Here is a 16112-nt window from a genome sequence, read left to right on the forward strand (position 1 = left end):
GTACATTGAGAAGTGACTTATCTTCTTACATCTATCTTATCTACTTATATTATTCACAAGGCTACGAGAAAATAGTTAAAAAGAGCAGAGCTGCGGTAAAATAATGAATAAGAAGGCTGTGGTCAAGTAAATAAATATTTATTTTTAAAAAGTGTGACTGCTGAGAGCGACAGATTCTGGAGCTAGGGACACCGGCCCTCGTGGCCAAAAAACGGACCAGTCCACCGGGAATTCTCTCGGTCCTCCCGATTAGCCAATCCGGGCCTGGAACATAGTCCCAGTTGACGTGCTGCATTTGGAAATTTAAGTCACAGTTATGTCTGTACTTACCAGTGAGGCTGTTTTTGAAGTCTGAATTAGCCTGTTCAACCACAGAAAACAGGAAATGCCACTACTACTATAATTGGAATATGACTTATTTAATAATGAATTCAAAAAGTTATAGTTTTTTTTTCTTTTTTTTTTTCAAAATATATTTATTTGCATTTGTTTTGAACACATAATACATTTAAATAAAAGAGAAAAAACACACATAAGAGAACCTTGCAGAACTTTAAACCCCCCCCCCCCAAAAAAAAATAATAATAATAATTTAAAAAATAAAAATAAAAATTAATAAAAATAAAAAAACAACTCTCACTAGTTTCCGTACACCAGTATTCACAGCCATCCAATTTACAGTTTAACCTTTTACCTTCATCGCGTATTTAGTAATTTTAGGAGATCACATTATGTAATGGAGATACCCAATACGAAGAAGAAGTGAATGTTGAGTATTAGTCGTCCATCCCTGTCAAGTCCTCTTGGTTACAATAGCATAAAAATGGAGTCCAAATATTGTAAAAGTCTTTAAGTTTCCCTTTAACTGCATAAGTCAGTTTTTCCATGGCGAGGTTGTTAGTCATTTCTTTAATCCAGAGTATTGAGGAAGGACCTTGCATCTCCTTCCATTTTAAAGCAATAGCCCATTTGGCCTGAAGCAAACTAAAGTCAATTAGTTTGCGTTTACTGGCGCTCACCACAAAATTTACTGGATACATATGAAATAGACAGAGTTTGGGATCACAAGGTACATTTTCTTCAGTCACTTTACCAATCATAACCAGAATACTCTTCCAAAATGTTTGAATCTCAGTACACTCCCACATACAATGATAAAGGGTTCCAATATCTTGCTTACATTTTAAACAGCTGTCAGGAATATTTGGGTTGAACTTATGTAATTTAACCGGGGTAATGTATGTCCGCATGAGCCATTTATATTGCAGCAATCTGCATCTAGTATTTACACTATATGTTTGCGCAAACAAACAAGAATCCATCCATTCATCTTTAGAAATATTTTCCTGAAGGTCATTTCTCCATGCGGTTAAATAGGACATTGAACTTTCTTTTGAACCCTCTAAAAGTGTATTATAAAAAAAAGACAGATTGCCTTTATCCCTTAAATGTTTCACAGTATGTTCTTCTATAGTTGACAAAGAGGGCTCTACATAAGTTTTAATTTCAGAGTGTATAAAAAGTTATAGTTTAATATTTAAATTAATTATAATCTTGTGGCCCACCTGCAGGATCGCTGAGGCCCAACGGTTGAGAATCCCTGCTTTAATTGATGTTCAACACACATAAATTCTGTTTAATTCCCAGAAACTTTTGTCCAGGGTTTCATGACCCTTTAAAGTAAAAATCTAATTGTTAAGCAATGCAGACTTGACTGACTGCTTCACATCAACTTCAAAAGTAAAACATCAACATTAAGGCATCATCTGACTTCCAACTACTTCTAAAACATGCAATTTAATGATGCACTACACCAACAGTGTTAAACATTGACTAAAGCAGTTAAGAACTGTTGTGTGTTTGCATGTATCTGGCTGATCAGTAACTCTTGTATTTTCTACTAAAGAGCAAAGCCTGTTGAGCAAACATCAACACAGATTACATACTCCTCCTCCTCCTCCTCCCTGAGCAACACAAAACCACACAAACACTAACAGAGGGATTCGATTTCATAGCAACCATCCACAGCATTCCCTCCTCCCCTGAGGAAGAGGGCGGAGGCTGAACAGGTGAACGTCCATCAGCAGGATGCAAACACTCCACATCTAAGCCTGCGCCACACACACCTCTGCAGTCATGGCGAGCGGTGCGCTGGAGATCGTGGGAATGTGCGTGACCATAATCGGCCTCATCGGGGTCTCGGCCAGCACTGGGATGCCCATGTGGCGCGTGACCGCGTTCATCGGAGAAAACATCATCGTGATGGAGACCCGCTATGAGGGACTGTGGATGAACTGCTACCGGCAGGCCAACATTCGGATGCAGTGTAAAGTGTACGACTCCCTGCTGGCGCTCACTCCGGATCTCCAGGCCGCTCGAGGACTCATGTGTACCTCCGTGGCTTTGACTGGTGTGGGTTTACTGATCGCTATTGTTGGGATGAAATGCACGGCATGCATTCAGGACAACGATCGGGCCAAGCGAATGGTTCTGATTATCAGTGGATGCATGATCCTTGCCGGATGCTTCTGCTGCCTGATTCCTGTCTCCTGGACTGGGAATGCCATTATTCGGGACTTCTATAATCCACTGCTCATAGACGCTCAGCGTAGGGAACTAGGGGAGGCTTTGTATATCGGATGGGTGTCATCTGCGTTCTTGTTTGCCGGAGGATGCATCTTCATATGCTGCAGTGGTTCTCTAGACAAGGGTCCGGATCCAAAGTATATGTACTCCAGGAATGCACCTGCTCCATATGTGGCCTACCAGCCTCAACCTGTGGCCTACCACCCGCAGCCACGGTCAGTGTACAGCCCGTCCGGCCCACCGTCATTCATTGAGCAATCATACCAACCATCCAGACAGCAGTCCTTCATTCAGCCTTCCAGACAGCAGTCGTTCATACAGCCCTCTCGTCATCCATCCGCCCGCAGCGCTGTGGCTTATCTCTGAAATCCAGCAGGACTGTGTATTTGCATTTGTGGTTATGTGCAAGCATGTTTGTGTGTGTTTTAGAGAAATGAATGGGACTTCTCTTAAAAGAAAAAAAAAAAAAAGTCTATTAAAATAACTTGGAAGATAGTCGTACATTTCATTTTCGAGATTATTTTTGGGAAAAAAACTAACATTACATTTCTAATTCTGCTTTTTGAAGCACATGAAAGACTGAAAGATGAGAGAAAATGGAGAAAAGTACTACGTGGAGCAGAAAATGGAACATTTTAAATGGCTTTATGTGTAACAACATTGGAGCTATTTCTTTTTTTTTCTTGTTTCAATGTTCTGGACACATTTTTAATGCATTTCTACTTTTAACAAAAGAGAAACAAACATTTTTTAAGAAGTTTTAGAAACACATGTAACATTTCAAATGGATTTAGATGTAGCAAAGTTAGTCATGCATTGCATTTTCCTTGTTTTGTTTTTTTCTTTGGATTGTTTCTGGCAACTTTTAAGTGTTGCTTCTACTTTGTTTTAAATAGAAGCAAGTTAATAACTGTGACAGATGAAGAATTGTTTGAAATATTTTTAATTGTCATTTTAAAGTACAGATCACTTCTCAGGATGTTGTCAAGTGTTACTTGAGGTATTTTTGACTGAAAACTGCTCTCTAAATAATGCTGGGTTATTGTAAACCAATGGTTTCGAACTCAATTCCTGGAGGGTCACATCTTTGTATAGTTTAACAAAACTGTGCAGAGGTGCGGCCCTCCAGGAGTTTAAGACCTATGTTTTAAACCAACCTTTGGTCAAATATGGACAGACCCAAATAGTATGATAGAAAATGTGTTATTTAGTTAAACATGAACCCAAGGTTGGGTTTGTCCATTTGTAATCATAATGTTGGGTGATTTTAGAGTCTAAGACTACAAACTAAAGTTGTTTCATATTCATATGTCATGTTTTTTTTTTTTTTTGTTGTTGTAAATATCAAAGCACAAAATAATGTAATGATTTAATTAATTAAATAAATTGAAATAACCTTTAGGATATTTGCTATTTTTTCATATATTTCTGAATTAACATGTCATTTTAAATCAAACCAAGCTCATTCTGAAAACGTAGTCCCGCGGACGTTTCTGGAGACAGCGGAATACGTCCTGGGGGGTACGTACGGCTGCGTTTTTTTTTTTTTCAAGCGAACGCTACGGGGCGGTGTGACACTGTTCCCTTTCGCGCTTGCCTTACCTCCTTGTGGAGGGCTTCCCCGCTGCAACCCGTTTGTCCACTCAGCTCAGCGTGTACATCGGCAGGCTCGAGATGCAGAGAGGAGTCGACCACGGCGACAGGTTTCGAGTCCGGGGAAGAGCAGTTCCAGCAATCAGGTAAGACAAAAACAGAATCCCAAAAATTAAGTGAACGAGTTTCGTAACAGGGTGAGAACGCGGCGAAATCCGAAAACGTGGTAAAAAAAAAAAATCAGGGCTTTTATTTTTTTGGACGGCTTTTGTAAACTGTTGCTCGGGTTTAGGGAAGCGAGCGGGCGGGCGGGTCGATCGGTAAAAAAAGGTTGGGTTCAGGGAAGGAGGAGGGCTAGTCTGCCGATTTGCTGGTCGCGCAGTCAATCATCCGGTCAGTCGGACAGCGGCCTCCGGCGGGTACACGCGAGAACAGGCGTCTGAGGTGCGAAAAAGCGCGCAACAGCGGCCTCTCGCGGATTCACGAAAACAAAAAATGCAGCCGTACGTACCCGCCAGGACGTATTCCGCTGGTCTCCAGAAACATCCGCGGGACTACGTTTCCACACTGAGCCTGGGTTGTTTTAAACAGCACTCTAAAATCCAGAGTTGTTTCAATCCAAAATTGGGTTAAATATAAAAATAAAAAAAACACTGGGTTTAATTTTTGTATAATGTGTTTTCTAATGCAACAGTTAATTTTGTCCATATTCTTTGTTTAAATTATAGGATCAGTTAGAGTGCTTTCACACCTGCTTTATTTAGTTTGGCTGAACCGCACTAGAGTGCAGTTTGTTTGGGCAGGTGTGAATGCATCAATCATACTCGAGTGCGCACCAAAAGGAGGTCTCTGTATGCTTTCAAATGAACCCTGGAGCGGTTCGTTTTTGGTGAAAACATGATCCAAACTAAAACAGACGCAACAGCAAAAAGTACTGCACCTTTTTGGACTAATCCAGCTGCCGTAGGCCAATGTGCTGTGTTGAAAAATATTTGTTGACAGTGCTTTGCTGACTATTTTAAACCGAAAGACAGAGATAGAGAGAGGGAAAAACATTACCTGATGTATCAATGGTAAAATTTCCTGATGATGACCATGTCGTAGTTTAGCTAAATTATTTATTATAAATTTTGCCATTTCCAGCCGCAGTTGCGCTTCATTCTCGAAATGTATAGTTTGTCTAAAGTGATGTATACAAACAGTAGTATACTATGAGCAGGGATACAATCAGCGAGCACAGTCGCAGTGAGCGCAGTCATCCCTCCAAAGTAAAAAGCTACATTTTGTGTCTGCCGGTTTGTTTACTTGCAGGAGTTCATCGGCATTTTTCCGCACGTTAAATTCTGACCAATCAAAAAGCAGTTTAGGAAATACATTCATTAACATTTGGCCAATGAGTGATGTGGATTTTGTCACCTGACTACATTTTGGTTCTTTTCAACTGGTTCGAACCTAAGCAATCAGTGTGGTGTGAAAAGGCTTCAATGTATCATTTGTTACCCTTGGTCCAGACCTAATGAACCGAACCACAGATATGAAAGCACCCTTAGTCATGATGACATATGTTTATAGTTCTTTGTAACTTATTAAACTAAGTTAATCATGTTTTAACTTAATTTTATAAGTTACATAAGCTGTTTTAAATCAGTTTAACACAATATAAGTTCAATAAACTCATAAGGTTAATTCAGATTAAATATTTAAGGCAACCCTTTTTACAGTGTAGTTGTAGTCCTTAGAAGAAATCTGTTCATCTATAATGCTTCACAAGATGCATTTTCTCAAAAAGTCACAAGGTCTGAGTTACTGGCAGCTGCTGAATCTGGTGATTTACTTCAGTTCAGTGCGTTCAAAAACTTTACACCCCGCGGCATCAGATAAACAAACACCGCTGTGAAATATAAGACGACTTTTGTCTAGAGTGTCTCTAGACACACCCAGAGCAACTGACTGTAACATAAACCTGTGAACAGAACCAGGAAACACATCAGAATTGTCTACCATTCAGTTGGGAAAGTGTTGGAGAAATACACACCATGCTATTAAAAACAATACATGCTCTTTAAAGTTTTACCTGCATACTTTAAGACTGAATGAAGGTTTCATTGTTAACTGTTATAACCATGGGGAATCAGCTTATAAGATGATATTCTGACTGCAAAAAATTGTTATTAATACTAAGTGGCAAGTGCAAAATCAGTTTACTTTGACGTATAGCAATCTATTGGCCAGCGTATTATTTTTTTCAAAGCATGAATATTGTTTTAGTCATTTAAATTACTATCATTGTATTTATTAATGTTGAATAGGCTTTTCTGTTATATTTTCACTTTTGATTTAAGTTAATTTTTAATACATTTTAGTTTAGGGTTTGATCATTATTATGCTATTTTTGTTTCTATTAAGCTTAAATTTGACATTTTAATTTAGTTTTAATATTTTAGTACTTAAATTGATTCTATATTTTCTTCAAGACTTTAAAAAAAATGTAGGCAGCAACTTTAAGAAGACATGCTTTCAGTATCATCTTTCATGAAGTTGGAAATCTCAGAATGCGACGAGCTCACAGAAGTAAACAAAATAATACACAAAACCGTTCTGTGTGTGATTAAAATAATTGTAAAACACAAATAAAAGCTTTTAACCTAACTAATAAACCTACTATCTATTGATTAATTGACTTACTAGTATGCTAACACTTGTGCAAAGTAAAAGAACGACAGCCTAAGTAAGTATATTGTTCTAATTCACTCCTATATGAGGTTACATTTAAGGTAGGATCATATGTTTCTCTTAAAGTGAACGGCCCAGATACTATTAATAAAGGCAGCTCACTAGGCTATGAATATACAATGTTGTGGGGTTTAGCTTGCTATTGCAAACAATGTTGGTTTTTGCCAGAGAAAGTGAACTAGACTAGATTATGTGTGGCACTAAAGCTGTACTATAACAGGTTAAAATGTAAAACCAAACATGGTCAATTACAGTATGTTAAAACAGATAATGCTCAAAACGTATGCATTGTTTTCTGAAAAAAATATTAACAATTTATAGGCTAAATATAGAAGTAATTAAAATGTTTTCGTTGTTAAGTAACCATAAATAAACCATAGTTAATTTATTATTTGATGTTATCCACCAAAATAGGTAAAAGCGGCCATTTTGTAAGTCATACTGTAAATAGGACGTCGTTTATGAGGGCAAACAGTATTGCATTTCTTACCGTATTTACTTAATATCAGTTCCGCAAAGAGTTAAAAAAAAAAAAAAGTCTATTGTTTAGAATACTAAACCTTGCTATGAATCAGAAGTCTCACACGTTCACAGAAAATGGTTTGGACTACATTAAGTGCCTTAAGTAAACTGAATAAAATAAACATTTCAGCTTTGCAGCACTAGTTAAATAGCTCTGAACATTCGCTATATGGGGCTCTGACAGAACTTGCGGGTTTGGCGTACTGGCTCCCTCTAGTGTTGAAGCATTACAAACGCTGTAAATCTTGTTTATTCAAGGTCATCTATTCTTCTCAGTGTTTATGTGCGAGAGTAACCCTGTTGAAATCGCTAGACAGTAAACACACCATCAGCATCTTCTTGTACCCTCATCCTCCCAGACCAATCAGAAGGCAGTATTACTTTCCCAAAACACAGAGTGAGTTTGTCATGTCTTTGCTGTAGACACACACATTATAGTACAGTCTGATTATATGGATTTATGTGGACATCGCCTGACCTGCTTGATCTGGGAAGTTTTTTTACGCACCTGTGTTTTTTTTTTTTTTTGTTAATAGTCTCTGAGACCTCAGGATTTGGACGTTAAATCGCTGATCGGCGGGATTATCTTTGTTCAGATCAGGGTGAGTTGATTTGTTTATTTGAGGACAGTTTTACTGTCATCTGAGGGGACATTCATTCAGGACATGTTCTTTAAAAAACTAACAAACAACAATACAGCTACAACACAAAAACTGCTAGACGGAGTATCAGGCCAACAACATCTTAAAGGGGTGTGATTTTTCAAAAAATTTCAATTCTGTCAACCTTTTAAATCTGTTTGAGTTTCTTTCATTATTCATTCATTCATTTTCTTTTTGGCTTAGTCCCTTTATTAATCCGGAATCGCCACAGCAGAAGGAACTCCAATTTATCCAGCATATGTTTTACATAGTGGATGCTCTTCCAGCTGCAACCCATCTCTGGGAAACATTCATACACACTCATTCACACTAATACACTAAGGACAATTGAGCTTACCCAATTCACCTGCACCGCATGTGTTTGAAACCTACGCAAACGCAGGGAGAACATGCAAACTCCACATAGAAACGCCAACCGACCCAGCCGAGGCTCAAACCAGTGACCTTCTTGCTGTGAGGTGACAGCACTACCTATTGCGCCACTGAATCGCCCTTTCTTTCATTAGTTAAACACAAAAGTAGATCATTTGAAAATTGCTGGAAGCCTGTAACCATTGACTTTCATAGTATTTAGCTGTTCAAACTTAAAATGAGATGAAAGGCTGTTTAAACACAAGCACCTTTAGGACCAGGCGAGCGCTGAAACTCTATCGAAAATACTGTTAAAATAAATGTTCATATTATAAAAAATATGGTGCAGAACAGTGTAATTTAATGCTGTAAATCTTGTTCAGTCGGAGATGTACTTTATATCACAATTCAATCAGGCAGTGAAAATTATTTTTAACATAGCAGGTAAATGTGGTGAGTTAAAAAGGTTATGACTGTTCACCGGAAGCGCCTGAGAGAGCTTATACAAAATTACAAGTCCCTTTGCAAAAAAAGTGCAGGTGTAAATATAACACCCATGATGTCAAGTTTAACAACGACAACGTGTTAAATTAAATATCGATTGTTATCTCCACTTTGTTATTTTTTCACCACTCTACTCTCTCAGTGTAGTGTGAATATACAGTAGCAATAGTAAGTGTTCAAAAAACTGATTTATGATAGCTAATTTATAATATTTAGTGTTTTTTATTATATTATTTAGTCAATTTTTTATTCTATATATATATTTTTTATTCTCTCTCTCTCTCTCTCTCTCTCTCTCTCTCTCTCTCTCTCTATATATATATATATATATATATATATATATATATATATATATATATATATATATACATATATATATATATATATATATATATACATATATTTGGGGAGCACGGTGGCGCAGTGGGTAGCACAATCGCCTCACAGCGAGAAGGTCGCTGGTTCGAGCCCTGGCTGGGTTGGCATTTCTGTGTAGTGTTTGCATGTTCTCCTTGTGTTTGCATGGGTTTCCTTCGGGTGCTATGGTTTCCCCCACATTCCAAAGGCATGCGCTTTTGGTGAATTGGGTGAGCTAAAATTGTCCGTAGTGTATGAGTGTGAATTTTCAATTCAGCTTTATTTGTATAGCGCTTTTACAATGTTGATTGTGTCAAAGCAGCTTCACATAAATGGTCATAGTAACTGGATCAGGGTAGTTCAGTTTTTAGTGTTTAAGTTCAGTTCAGTTTAGCTCAGTTCAGTGTGGTTTGAAGTCATTACTGAGAGTCCAAACACTGAAGAGCAAATTTATCGATGCGTACAGCTCTATCGATCCTGAACCATGCAAGCCAGAGGCGACAGCGGAGAGGGGAAAAAAACTTTAGCAACAGGAGAGTGAAGAAATAAAAACCTTAAGAACAACCAGACTCAGTTGGGCACAACTATTTTAATTTCTCAGCTGGCCAAAAGTCTTGTGCAGAGCTGCAGTCTCAGCGGTGGATGGGTGTTTCCCAGTGATGGGTTGCAGCTGGAAGGGCATCCATTGCGTAAAACGTGCTGGATAAGTTGGCAGTTCATTCTGCTGTGGCAATCCACTAGCCATATATATATATATATATATATATATATATATATATATATATATATATATATATATATATATATATATATTAGAATTAATAACCTACAACATGGCCCAGATTGAACATAATCAGGAAGCAAACTGATCAAAGGTGTTTAAGTTTTCCCTCTCCTAGATCTACGTGTATGTATATATAAAAACAAACATATTATTCCCATGTGGATTTATGAATCTGACTTATGCCGAGTTCAGGCTGCGTGATTTTAGCAACGATTTTGACTCGCTGACAGGTTTTGAAAATTGCAGACAAATGCATGAAATCACCAGCAAATCGGTGCTCATTAACGTGAGTAGCAATCACAAGTTTGAACTATCAAAGACCCGATCTGAGGGAATCGTAAATGAGTCGCCGACACCCGTCAGATGTTTAGCATGCTAAATATCTGGACCTGTCGGCCATTCAAAATCATGCCGTGTGAAAAGTGTTCTGATTGAAAATAACATCGGCGATCACCTACAGCTAATGAGAGAGCAGCAGCCACTAGTATTGTAAATTTGGCAGGAGCACCCATGTCTGTATGACGTATTTTCGAAGCAATATCACAACAAAGGTTGAAACAGAAACAAACAGGTGCAAACAGATAATGCCAAGCATAAAGGCGGCAAACAAAGCAAAGGGTCAAACACAGCAAGGCAAAGGAAACTGCCTCATAATGCTTACTAAACAGCAGGTTGAAGAAGAAAAAAGTTGAGGAGGAATCGGCAATTCCCTTTAAAGCCAGGTGAGCAAAATAAGTGCATTTTCTACCCCACTAAAGGCTTTTTTCTTTTTATGTAGTTAATAACAAAAGATGCAGTGCAAAATATTCATAGCGCTTCAGTTTTTCCACAGCCATGTCAACCTGCAGCCCAAGATCGGTTACTCACTGAAGCTAAGCAGGGCTGAGCCTGGTCAGTACCTGGATGGGAGACCACTAGGAAACACTAGGTTGCTGTTGGAAGTGGTGTTAGTGAGGCCAGCAGGGGGCGCTCAACCTGTGGTCTGTGTGAGTCCTAATGCCCCAGTAAAAGTGAAGGGGACACTATGCTGTCAGTGGGCGGCCGTCTTTCGGATGAGACGTTAAACCGAGGTCCTGACTCTCTGTGGTCATTAAAAATCCCATGGCACTTCTCGTGAAAGAGCAGGGGTGTAACCCCGGGGTCCTGGCTAAAGTCCCTCTATCGGTCTTATGATCATGGCCTCCCAATCATCCCCTTCCACCGAATTGGCTCTATCACTGTCTCTCCACTCCACCAATAGCTGGTGTGTGGTGAGCGCACTGGCGCCATTGTCCTGTGGCTGCCGTCGCATCATCCAAGTGGATGCTGCACACTGGTGGTGGTGTGGAGAGACCCCCCTCATGATTGTGAAGCGTTTTGGATGTACGGCCATATACAATAAATGCGCTATATAAATACACATTACATTACATTACATGTTTTTATGTTAGTCTTATTCCTAAATGGGTTAAATTAATTTATTTCCTTAAAATTCTACACACAATACCCTATGATGACAATGTGAAAAAAAAAAAAATAATAATAAAAAAAAGAAAAATCACATGTACAGAAGTATTCACAGCCTTTGGCGTGAAGCTCTAAATTGATCATTCTTGAGATGTTTCAGCAGCTGCATTGGAGTTCACCTGTGGTAAATTCATTGGTCATGATTTGAAAAGGCTCACTTCTCACTTGTGTTGTGAAAGCTTTTGTGAACTGAGACAAAGCTGCCGATTTTTCCAATTGTAAAGTCATGCAGTGCGAAACCACCCGGTGCCGATGCATTCCACAGTGTAAACACGGCAGTGACGGAACGCTACCCCAGATAGTCATGCAGTGTGAAAACATCTGTGACATGACTATTTTAAAAAAAATTGTGCAGTCAGAACTCGGCATTACCTGCTTCATCAGTCTTTGAGTAAATGAAGGACAAAAACATGCGATCAGGGCCGGAGTGGGACTCTTTTTCAGCCCTGGAGTTTCATGCCTTAGACCGGCCCACCTCAGTTCACCATTGACTATATTAAAATAAGGTAATTTCCAATTCAGTTTCTAATTACACGATCACGTCTTTTTTTGAGAAAACAGCTGCTTTAGAACTTCAAATGTTCAACAACCCTTACAGTATTATATGTCTTAACAATAAAAATGAAAAAAAAAAAAACGTTTCTTAGGCGAGGACCGAACACAGGTTGGCGGCGTCATAACCTGACGCGCTAACCACTGTACCACAACAGCTGTACATTGAGAAGTGACTTATCTTCTTACATCTATCTTATCTACTTATATTATTCACGAGGCTACGAGAAAATAGTTAAAAAGAGCAGAGCTGCGGTAAAATAATGAATAAGAAGGCTGTGGTCAAGTAAATAAATATTTATTTTTAAAAAGTGTGACTGCTGAGAGCGACAGATTCTGGAGCTAGGGACACCGGCCCTCGTGGCCAAAAAACGGACCAGCCCACCGGGAATTCTCCCGGTCCTCCCGATTAGCCAATCCGGGCCTGCATGCGATCTAAGTGTTAAATAGAGGCAAGGCTTTTACAAAATGAAAAATACTCTTACCTTTCACACTGACACTATCTTTCAAATAACAATAGCAGTGTTGTTTTATCACCATGTAGTGTTAACACTGTTAATTTTACACCGACCCTGAAAATCTTCGCTTTGTAACAAAAATATGAATCCATATTTATTTCACTGACCTTATATTTCAGAAAAGAAACCACCTCTGTTTCTTTTTCTTCTCTTAAGATCACGGATGAGATAATAAAAATGGTTCAGGGTCCGTGTGATGTCATCGCCCTCTGCCTGAGCCTCATCGGTCTGATTGGTGTCGCCACTGTTACGGCTCTCCCGATGTGGAGAGTCACTGCATTCATAGGAGAAAACATCATCGTGATGGAGACCCGCTGGGAGGGTTTGTGGATGAACTGCTACAGGCAAGCCAACATCCGAATGCAGTGTAAAGTGTACGACTCCCTGCTGTATCTTCCTCCTGATCTGCAGGCGGCCCGCGGATTGACCTGCTGCTCTCTGGCGCTGTGTGGATTCGGGATAATAGTGTCCCTCTTCGGCCTCCGTTGCATGTCTTGTCTGAGTGATCAACCACGCAACAAAAGCATCATTTTAATGATCACTGGCATAATTGAAATCTTAGCAAGTTTTTGCATCGTCATCCCTGTCTCCTGGACGGCCCATACTATTATCAGAGACTTTTACAATCCGTTACTATTGGATGCCCAGCGGAGAGAACTGGGAGAGGCTCTGTATATCGGTTGGGTAACTAGCGCGTTTCTTTTGGCATCTGGAGTCATCTTTCTCTGTCGTCGTGTTGATTCGAACGAGCAGCCATTTTATGCTCGTCCACCACGTAATAAACAAGTTCTGAATCATTTCCAGGCCTTTAACTCTCTCCGTCGTCAGCCGTTGCTCCAGAATAATAGTTTTTCCACTCCTCAGCATTCATCAGCTGCATTCAGCTTTGCTGTCACGCCCTCTAGTGGTCAATATTCACAGCACAACGTGCAGCCGGTGGTCAATGGGTCTTTAGTATACAGTCCAAACATGATTCCACCTCAGAGAGTGAATTATCATGGGCAGAATGTAATGCAAAGTCAGATTTTAGCCAGTAACGCACAGTACCCCGTCAGTGATCCTCGGGATTCCTTTAACACCGGGTCTGCTTTTCATCCTGTGCAACAGAACCCACTCTATGTCGGGTATAATTACTCCCGGGTACAGTCTGGTAGCTCCAACAGTAGCACAGGACTGCGGATATAAGAGTTTCTCTGTGTTTTATCTTTTATTTTAAAATAAAGAGTGCTGAAAATTCCAGTAGTTTTGATTGTAGTATATTAAGTCCTTCAAGTCAGCGGTTCTTGACCTATTAGCTTTGAAAGCCCCTTAAGATAATGTTTATAAATGTTTTATGATAATTTGAAATCTTTTTTTTTTTTTTTTAGATTTGCTGCAGACTCTAGGGGTTGTAGTATTACAATAATTAATTTACGTTCATTTAACATAATAATGTAAAAGTTCAATTTAGATATAAGCTTAACTAAAAATATATGATCAGTGTGTATATATATATATATATATATATATATATATATATATATATATATATATATATATATATATATATATATATACACATATTACCTGACAAAAGTCTTTTTTTGTTGATCCCAGTTGTAAGAGCAACAACAATTAATGAGTTGTCTTCTAGTAGAAGGTTGATTTTTCATCATTAATCAAATGTTGAACTGCAATATTGCAGAAGACCTATTAGAACCCGCATGGACCCAAGATTCTCATAGAAATCAGTCAAGTTTGGTGAAGGAAGCCTCCACATAAAATTTCCTGAAAGCAAAAAATGTCAAGGTGCTTAAGGATTGGCCTGCCCAGTCACCAGACTTAAACATTATTGAGCATGTCTGGGGTTATATGGAGGAGGAGGCATCAAAAATGAATCCAAAGAATCTTGATGGGAGTTCTGCAAGAACGCTTCCTTTGCCATTCCAGATGACTTTATTGATAAGTGATTTGAGTCATTGCAGAGATGTATGGATGCGGTCCTCAAAGCTCATGGGAGTCATACACAATATTATTTTTTTACACTGCACCATGATGTTTACTGGTCATTATTTCTGTTAAGTGACAAGACTTGAAATTATATATATATATATATATATATATGTATATATATATATATATATATATATATATATATATATATATATATATATATATATATATATATATATATATATATATTATTATGCTATATAAAAAATCCATGTCTAAAAGCATGTAAATAATTAAATATCAATCATATAATAGTTATCTCAGTTACACAATCTTAACAAATATGATTTTTAGACCTGGAAAATGATATCGTGATTTATTTTAGACCTGGAAAAGTCATTGAAACTAATGATATGGCATTTATTAACTTAGCAGACACTTTTATCCATGTTATGAAATTGAAACGTTATGCAAGTCAACAGTAGCAACATATATTTCATTTCAGCTGTTTTAGATTGTTAGATATATTTGTCTTATCATGTGCTTAGAAGTATGGCATAAATATAATCTTATATCAAATTAAGCATCTGTTTAATTTAGTTTGAATTAAAGCAGTTTTTAAAGATTATTTGAAGAACAACAATTAAAAATGTAATTAACTGTGGGGGTTCGTCAGGGATGGGAGTGAGGTTTAGGGGGGTGAGTGTAACTGAGGCCAGCTAGTGAAGTGCTATGCTGGTTGACCTCACTCCTCTGACCTTTAATGCTGTGTTCACACCAGCATTCGCGTGTAAATAGCCGCGTGAATATTTGAGTTTACTCGCTTCATTCGTGCGTCATATCCGCTTCGTTCCCGCGTCAAATTTCACTTCAGAACAGAAGCGGATTCGCGTGATGGGCAGGCCTTCTGTCTGCCTGCTGACTCTAGCTTCATTGCTAAATGGCTAACATGGATTTTATTAAGTAAACAACAGTGTTTATGTGTTTTAGGAAGGTTGAAAACAACGTCGATACGTTTAGGACCTTGTCTGAGTGCACTAGATCCTTTTAGAGGTGCATCCAGCTCTGTGAGGTCATAAACTCCTCCAGAAACTTAACCTGGATAATGGAGGTTTTCAGCGGTGCTTCTGACTGAGCCAAGCCCAGTTTGATGCACTGTTGTAGGTGTCGACTGGAGGATTTCCGCCGGGACTCCAACAACAGGTGTACGTCACAATCACGCCCCAACAAGAGCAAGCTCCTGATTGGTTAACGTGGCACGAATGTCCGCTTAAGTTCAGATTTTTTAACTCGAGCGATTCGCTCAAAATGCACAAAGTGCGTCAAACGTTTTCGAGCGTATGGCGCCGCAGGATGTCTATTCACGCGTTTGCATTGACTTAACATGTAAATCACTCGCGCCTGATGCGCCTTTCGTCTGGTGTGAACACAGCATAAAGGTGCTCTAGCGACTGACAGTAGAGACCGTGGTCTTTTCTACTTGTTAGAGCAACCGACTCGTATACAAAGAAT

General features: G+C 38.8%; 2 protein-coding genes across 2 annotated transcripts in view; both read left to right on the forward strand.

Moving 5' to 3' along the window:
- cldn8.3 (claudin 8.3) overlaps positions 1-13907 on the forward strand; it is a 33833-nt gene extending 19926 nt beyond the window's left edge. The window contains 1 exon segment of the mRNA NM_001110530.1: positions 12824-13907. Within this exon segment, the coding sequence (NP_001104000.1) occupies positions 12846-13853 (1008 nt within the window). The 5' untranslated portion in view covers positions 12824-12845 and the 3' untranslated portion in view covers positions 13854-13907.
- cldn8.1 (claudin 8.1) lies at positions 2118-3985 on the forward strand. The gene is given in 1 exon segment (NM_001003733.1): positions 2118-3985. A coding segment is annotated over 1 exon segment (816 nt). The 5' UTR covers positions 2118-2136; the 3' UTR covers positions 2953-3985.
- Positions 13908-16112: the final 2205 nt, after the last annotated feature.

This window comes from Danio rerio, chromosome 15 (assembly GCF_049306965.1).
Source record: "Danio rerio strain Tuebingen ecotype United States chromosome 15, GRCz12tu, whole genome shotgun sequence".
Classification (NCBI taxonomy): Eukaryota; Metazoa; Chordata; class Actinopteri; order Cypriniformes; family Danionidae; genus Danio; species Danio rerio.